This window comes from Cynoglossus semilaevis, chromosome 11, assembly GCF_000523025.1.
Source record: "Cynoglossus semilaevis isolate Cse_v1.0 chromosome 11, Cse_v1.0, whole genome shotgun sequence".
Classification (NCBI taxonomy): Eukaryota; Metazoa; Chordata; class Actinopteri; order Pleuronectiformes; family Cynoglossidae; genus Cynoglossus; species Cynoglossus semilaevis.
In genome coordinates, this window is record NC_024317.1 from 529,754 (window position 1) to 537,220 (window position 7,467).

At 46.8% G+C, this 7,467-nt stretch overlaps 2 protein-coding genes across 4 annotated transcripts in view; one reads left to right on the forward strand and one right to left on the reverse strand.

The window, feature by feature from the left end:
• Positions 1-3,950, forward strand: part of znf362a (zinc finger protein 362a) — a 7,146-nt gene extending 3,196 nt beyond the window's left edge. The window contains exons 2-9 of one of the 2 annotated variants that reach the window (XM_008319632.3): positions 26-89; positions 609-849; positions 1,168-1,293; positions 1,388-1,700; positions 1,998-2,222; positions 2,301-2,379; positions 3,021-3,179; positions 3,283-3,950. In XM_008319632.3, coding sequence (XP_008317854.1) covers positions 27-89; positions 609-849; positions 1,168-1,293; positions 1,388-1,700; positions 1,998-2,222; positions 2,301-2,379; positions 3,021-3,179; positions 3,283-3,402 — 1,326 coding nt within the window. In that variant the 5' untranslated portion in view covers position 26 and the 3' untranslated portion in view covers positions 3,403-3,950. The remainder of the gene's footprint in view (positions 1-25; positions 90-608; positions 850-1,167; positions 1,294-1,387; positions 1,701-1,997; positions 2,223-2,300; positions 2,380-3,020; positions 3,180-3,282) is intronic. The other variant, XM_008319635.3, reaches the window with a different exon arrangement.
• A 2,400-nt stretch (positions 3,951-6,350) lies between these two features.
• LOC103385676 (alpha-1,3-galactosyltransferase 2-like) overlaps positions 6,351-7,467 on the reverse strand; it is a 2,898-nt gene continuing 1,781 nt past the window's right edge. For both annotated transcript variants that reach the window (XM_008319629.3, XM_025060493.1), the window contains 2 exons: positions 7,315-7,452; positions 6,351-7,185 (listed from right to left, as the gene is read on the reverse strand). In XM_008319629.3, the coding sequence (XP_008317851.1) occupies positions 6,501-7,185; positions 7,315-7,452 (823 nt within the window). In that variant the 3' untranslated portion in view covers positions 6,351-6,500. The remainder of the gene's footprint in view (positions 7,186-7,314; positions 7,453-7,467) is intronic.

Here is a 7,467-nt window from a genome sequence, read left to right on the forward strand (position 1 = left end):
AGCTGATCTTGCTGTTTCGTTTCAGGATGGCTGAGCCTCGCTTTAATAACCCTTATTTTTGGCCTCCTCCTCCTGCGATGCCTGGACAGGTGAGTCAGACACGAACAAAGATGTTTGATTTTCATGTCAATAATTTGTCATCAGCTGTTTTTTAAACAGCTTATTAAATTAAAAATAATGTTTTCAAATGTATCCACATTCATATTATTATATATTATGTGTTTTTATGTTTTAGTTCAAATAATAAAATAAATCAAAACATGTCATCGTGTGGTTTTAAGGTTGGAAATAAACAACATTTACTTAAAAAGTTTCTGAAATAAAACATTGATTAATCCTTTCTTAGGTTCCTCAGTTCTGTAATGCCCATGCCCACCGCCCAGTAGATGGCAGTAATGCACCCAAAGTTTGAAATTCTCCAGTCATGAATCGACCTGAAGTTTATAAAACGTCTATAACACGTGTAGCTGCTGACAGGATCATGTCATACTGTGTTTGTGACAGTTTCTCATGTCAGCCAGTAGAGGGAGCCATGGTGTGATGAACTGACACTGACTGAACTGACAGTGTCTGTTCTCTTGTCACAAATGTTGTTTCCTGGTTGTCAGCTGGATAACCTAGTCTTGATCAATAAAATCAAGGAGCAGCTGATGGCGGAGAAGATCAGACCCCCCCACCTTCCCGCTGCCTCTGCACCGTCCCAGCAGCCCTTGCTGGCTCCGCCCGGTCAGGTGGACAGTGGGCAGCAGGGGATGACCAAAGCCCAGCAGATGCATGTTCTCCACAACCACAGTTCGTCTCAGCCTGACATCGCTTTGCACGCCCGCCCCACTTCGAGCTCCGTCACAGGTGAGCGAGAGGTTTTTAAAATGTCAACGTCACTAAAGGTAAATGGACACAAATATTACAATAAAAAAGTCTTTGGCGCCAGCTGACAACCTGCTTCTTTGTCGTCTGATATCAAAGATAACATCGGTCTTAGAACTTTATGACTTCACTGTTAAAGTCCGCTCAAAGAAATAACCATTTCATCTGAGGGGGGGGGGGGGTGACGGGCGCCTACACACTAACTGGGTTCTGTGTTAAAAGTCAGGAGTGGCAGAGAAGCATGTGATTGTGGTGAAGGCTGCGTACTGGGATTGACTTTTGATTTCACTTCTTCACCAGGTCGGATTCTGGGCGATGTAAACCTGAATCTTGACGATAAAGCAGCTCTAAAAGCCAGAGGATTATGGGAAGATTGGCATCTGCGCCAACTTATTGATCATCCCTCCAGAGCCAATCACATCTCAGGTAACACAGAGCTTTGACCACGGCCACAGAATCTATTTAGTGAACGTGAACGCGAATGTTTTTGTGGCTGATGGACTCTTCCTCTCTCCACCAGGGGTGGCGCTGGCATCCAGAACAGGCAACCTCAACACCTCAGAATCCACCACCCCCACCTCAAACAGCCACAGTCGTGTGGGCGGAGCTCCGACCCCCCACCTCATCTCCGGACTGGCCCACAGCCATGGTATGGATCCTGGGAAAAACAACGGCGGCCTGGTGGGTCTCCTCGGACCGCCGCCGAAGGAACAGAGAAGCCGTAAGAAGATCAAAGCAGAGAACGGCTCCTCGTTGTTTGTGGTTCCTTATCCAATCCTGGCCTCGGGCAACGACTGTGTGACCATCAGTGCCAAAGAGGGGAAGACCTACAGGTGAGTCAGGACGTGTTCTCTGTTCTCAGGTAAAGTAGAAGAAACGTGTTACTTAATCTGATTCACAGCAGACAGGTGTCAGTGTTTCTCACCTTTTTATCAGTGACTGATTCAAATGATGGAATTATTCATATGGAAAAATGTCAAGGAAGGTACAGGGCATAGTGAAACTTAATACTGCCATCTATTGATCAATAGATGGAAGTATATATTTTCTCACAGCCCCAGACACTGACCAGACGTCTGACCAGAAGTTGATGGAACCACGCTTTCTCGTGCCTCTGTCTCCCCCTGCAGGTGTAAAGTGTGTCCTCTGACGTTCTTCTCCAAGTCGGACATGCAGATTCACTCTAAAACACACACCGAGGCCAAGGCTCACAAGTGTCCTCACTGCACCAAGACCTTCACCAACTCGGCTTACCTGGCCCAGCACCTGCGGATCCACCTGGGCCTGAAACCGTACCGCTGCTCCTACTGTGAGAAGTGTTTCCGCCAGCTGTCCCACCTGCAGCAGCACACCAGGTGGGGGCAGTGTTTCAGTCAGATCACCCGACTGTCACGGTGAAGCTGTCTGTCAGCTCTGTGATTTCTCTGTTTCAGAATCCACACAGGCGACAGACCGTACAAATGTTCCCACCCGGCCTGTGGGAAAGCCTTCACTCAGCTCTCCAACCTGCAGGTGAACACGCCTTCATGTTGGTTACTGGGGTAAAAACCAACTGGACTGGACTGGACTGGACTGGACTGGACTGAACTGGACTGGACTGGACTGGACCGTATTGGACTGGACTGGACTGGACTGGACTGGACTGGACTGGACTGGACTGGACTGGACTGGACTGGACTGGACTGGACTGGACTGGACTGGACTGGACTGGACTGGACTGGACTGGACTGGACTGGACTGGACTGGACTGGACTGGACGGTCTCTTCTTAATCTGCATCTTGTTGTTTTCCTTTGTTTGTCACACGTCGTGTCCTCTTAAAAAAGTTTTACTGCATCCATTGTACTGAGGTGAGTCTTGTTACTGTGTATTACTATTGTTACTGTGTATTACTATTGTTACTGTGTATTTCCTGATATCACAGTCAGAGCCTCAGCTGTTTTGGTGTCAGTGAATAGTATTTCTAGCCCTGGTTTTTAGTCACCGGAGCAGAACTTTAAGACACACTCTCTGTTTAGCTGACTGTGTTAACTACGCACAGTTAGCCTCATGCTAACTCTAACACACAAATGAAAATCATGAAATGACAAAAATGTTATCAGAGCCCGGAGACAGATACTGATGACTGGTTGTACTTCCCTGATCCTCCTCTAGTCTCACCAGAGGCAGCACAACAAAGACAAACCCTTCAAGTGCTCCAACTGTTTCCGTGCCTATTCAGACTCCGCCTCGCTGCAGATCCACCTGTCTGCGCACGCCATCAAAAACGCCAAAGCGTTCTGTTGCAGTATGTGCGGCCGGGCGTACACCTCAGTGAGATGAAAATACACACAGTTACTACAGAGTCTGAGTTTTTTACCTTCCAGCAGCAGCAGGGTGCGCTGTAACACCATGTGGTCTCCTGTCTCCTCCCCAGGAGACGTACCTGATGAAGCACCTGGCCAAGCACGCCATGGTGGATCACGTGATGGTCCATCACTCGCCGCAGCACCGGACAGAGTCTCCCAACCTCCCCCTCCGGATCGCCCTCATCTGATGGCCTCCTCGGTCTCATCGGGGAGGAGAAACTTGTGCATTCCACGCATGGACTTTAACCCAGTGATGGGTTTCAAAGTGTGCCGGTCTTTGAGGACGTGCTCTGAGAGTGAGTGCGTGGTTCAGTGTTTTCGTGCAGACCAGTAAGTATTATCGGGGACGTCCAAAGATGATTTCTCAGCACTTTCAGCCTGGACACTACAGGCCTAAAAATCTTTTTCTATGTGAGAGAAGAACAAAAGAATCTTTTTGCCCTGGGCAGCTACGTAGAAACTCTTTTTTTAACGTCACCTGACCACGCAGTATAACCTGACTTTTTATACACTCCTTTATTTTCCTTACTCAGTATTTGGGAGTTCACGTTCACATCAGAGTTAGTTTTCCTTTAGCTCAGTGGGCGGCTGAACTCCGTAGAAGAATGCTTTAATATCAGTGTGTACTGTGTGTACTGTGTGCAGTATTGTGCCACTAGGTTCTTCAGTGTTTGCATATTTCACCGATCACGTGGTGAAAATTAACACAGGCAGTGAAGGAAGGATTTTCCAATAGTGAAAAAAGTTTAAAAAAAACAACAAAAACAAAACTCTTCTTCTGAGGTACACAGGAGGATGTTAAAAATACCTCGGGTTAAGATAAAAATATGTGTAATGCAGTAACTACGCAGGGTTTTACTTTGAGGATTCCATTGGCAGGCATACGAAATATTTGACTTTTCTCACTGACTGAAAAAACGTCCACTGTTAAAAAACAAAGAAGACGAATGATAAATCATATTTAAATATTCCTTTTTTATTTTGTTTTATAGGTAAAGACTTTGAATAAAGACTTTATAAACATTAAGCCTTAACTTTGTTACAACTCTAATCAACTTAGTTGTTTAATCATTTTACATGTACTATGTTATGGCATGATAGACACTGTAAAAACTCTATTAACTGTCAGGCGGTTTTATAATAAATACTTCTATAAGTTCATATATCAGCCTGTTCGTTTTCATCTGAGAATGCATAGAAAAGAACACTGTTTAGACGATGATACAAAGATAAAAAGAGATTGTTTTAAAAAGGGAAGTCGCGCGATGTTTTTATTTAAAGACCAATGACACGAACCCTCCGCCCTCCCGCCAATGGAAGGTAACACGAACGTTCGTTTAAGTTTTATACAGCGTTATTAAGTGATACTGAATACCCAAAGCTTTTTACTGTAAAAATACTTCCTGTATCGTGTTCTTTTATGAGTTGTTTCTGTAATAAACTCGATGTTCAGTCCGTTTAGCGGTGAATGCAGGTAATCGTCATTGGATACAGAGTTAAAAACATAACGACAATAAGACGGAATCGTACGTTTATTGAAAAGGATCATGGGAAGAAAAAAAGGCTAATACATTCATACATGTATTTATGTTACGTTTGATCAACTCTGACCGGGTCATGATGGGGAGGGAGGGACGATCACAGGCTAGGCTAGGCTATGCTAGGCTAGTTAGCCGATCCATTACAGGGTCTGTCATTCACACCTGTGTTAATTTAGAGTGAATCATTAATCCTATTCTCAAACTGCATGTTCTTTGATTATGGGCGGAAGTTGTAACATCTGTAATAAACATGCTAACATGCTACAACCAGGCCATAAATCTATGGGGTTCGAACCAGTGCTTACCTTGCTGTAAAGCGAGGTAACTCTCCGCTCGTCCAAAAGTATTTTGTCTTTATCGGATAAACAGGTGTATCCGTGCGTTTACGATTGGTGGCTGAACAGTCAACACTTCTTCAGCAGAGGGCAGTGTTCCGCAGGCAACAGCGTTGACACATTGTCTACAGCCTGTGTTCAAGGCGTAGCTGAATATTCGTGTCAGCAGGGGGCTCCTGACTCAGAGTCACAGACAGACAGACAGACAGACAGACAGTGTTCCCCTGAAGACCGACGTGTTGTAGAAGGAACAACCGGGATCACCCCCAAGGTCAACGTCACCGTTTATTTACATTGCAAAGTTTATTAAAAACAGCTGAACAGCTGCTCCTGGTGACGGTACTATGCAGAAAAGCAGTGAATAAATCTAAAACCGAATCATCGTCAGCCCAGTAGAGGGTGTAGTGTTCAGAGACAGAGTGAAGACTCACAGCAGATACAGTCAACACTGTAGACCAACAGCAGTCTGTTCATCTGCCCCCGTGTCACCCCAGGAAACAGTTCCACTGATACCAGAGGGCTGTTTGTCTGGACATCACTTTGTTGAAACATTTTTAATAAAATTATATTGTGAGTTTATCGTAACATCCCTCTCTCCACGTCAGGCAGCACGGCTGTGAAGACCAGTGAAACCAGTAACTGGAAAACGCGTAGTCAAAACATACCTTAAAAAGGCGGGTCGGGCCCCCCCCCCCCCCCCCCCCACTGTAAGTCACTGTGTTTTATATTTTGCTGATGTTGTTTTTCAGTCCAGTTTTTTGGTCTTCTTCAGACCAGATGTTTTTTGACCAGTGCTGAGCGGGTTAGTTAGCAGAGCTGTGTCACGATGACAAGTAGTTCACTTTCCTTCCTTCACTTCTTTCATGGGGGCCTGGGGGGGGGTGGGGGGTGTGTGTATATATTTCTGTTTCTCAGTTGTTCCACCCAGTTGGAGTCACTGAACCTGTCCCTGGAAACTTGTTTCTTCTCAAACAAACAAACGGTTCTTTTTGGTTTGAAGGCTTTCATTTCCCAATCAACCCCAGGTTGTTGACTGACACACACACACACACACACACACACACACACACACACAGTCTGAACCACAGCTCAGTAAAGAACTCTGTCTTCCTGTGGTTTCATCAAGTCCTGTCATGTCTGTGAGGTGGAGCAACAACACCTCACCCTCATGACTTATCCACAATCTGAGAGAGAGAGAGAGAGAGACACACACAGAGAGACAGACAGAGAGAGAGAGAGTCATAATCATCCACACCAGGATGGTTGAACACTTTATTTACATATAATATTTTTATTCATGAAAATACAGATTTGTTTTACCATTAAATACAGTAACTCCATTTACAAAGCCCCGCCCACTCCCAGGAAAACATCCTGTGTCCCTGAAGACAAGAGGAAGTACAGTTTGGACTAAGGTGTCCGTAGTTCCTGGTACTGTTTCTGTCTCCACAGCAGCCGTTGGACGCGGATGTCACTGCTGTTGCCGATCAGAGGGTCCCAGCAGTACTCCGGGGACAGAACCCTGCTGGGTTTGTGGACCCACAGGTACTTGTTCAGGTGACTCTCGTCGTGCCACAGAGCCTCCACGTTGTTCTTTTTGTCCTCCATGATGCCCTGGTAGCAGGCGTCCACCATGGCCTTCACGCTCTCACACTTCCCTCCAAAGACCGCGGCGTGATAGTAGAAGTCCCCGGTGTTCAGGAAGGCTTTGGATCTGGGGTTGCGGTCGTAGGTGAACATCACCTTTGGCAGACGGTAGTAGTACGCGTGGAGCAGAGCCACGGAGTCTCCCAGAGCCTCGGAGCCAAACCTGCCGTTAAACACCTGGTCCACATCGAAACAGAAGACGTGCGTGCAGCGGCGCCCGATGTCCGACCGGATGAAGTCGGAGATGGTCTTCATCCTCATCATGGAGACGTCCTGCCACCGCGCCTGCTTCTCCACCCTGATCACCTTCAGGCTGCGGTCGGCGGGAAGGTTCAGTTTGGGCACCTTCTCTGGAAAGTCTGTGAACACGTAGTAGGTCACGGGCAAACCCACCATGAAGAACCGCTCCGAGGAGTTCAGGAAGTCGCTGAGGTAGGCGTCCAGGTACCTGTGGAACCAGAGGGACAGACAAGTTCTACGCAGTACTGGCTCCCGTCGTTAGGTGTTAAGACGTAAGGTGAAAGGGTTGCCGTGACAACGGTAGCGGTGAAGTGGTGCAGACCGGGGGTTAACCCACCTGCCGACTGCGAACACGGTCAGAGCCACAGAAGAACCTTGTTTCTTGTGCATCTCATCATAAAACTGAGGGTCAAACATTTCCTCCCAGATGATGGGCGCTCTCCAGTAGGTGCACGTCTGTACGTCACTCCTGGCCCTGAGTGATGGGGGG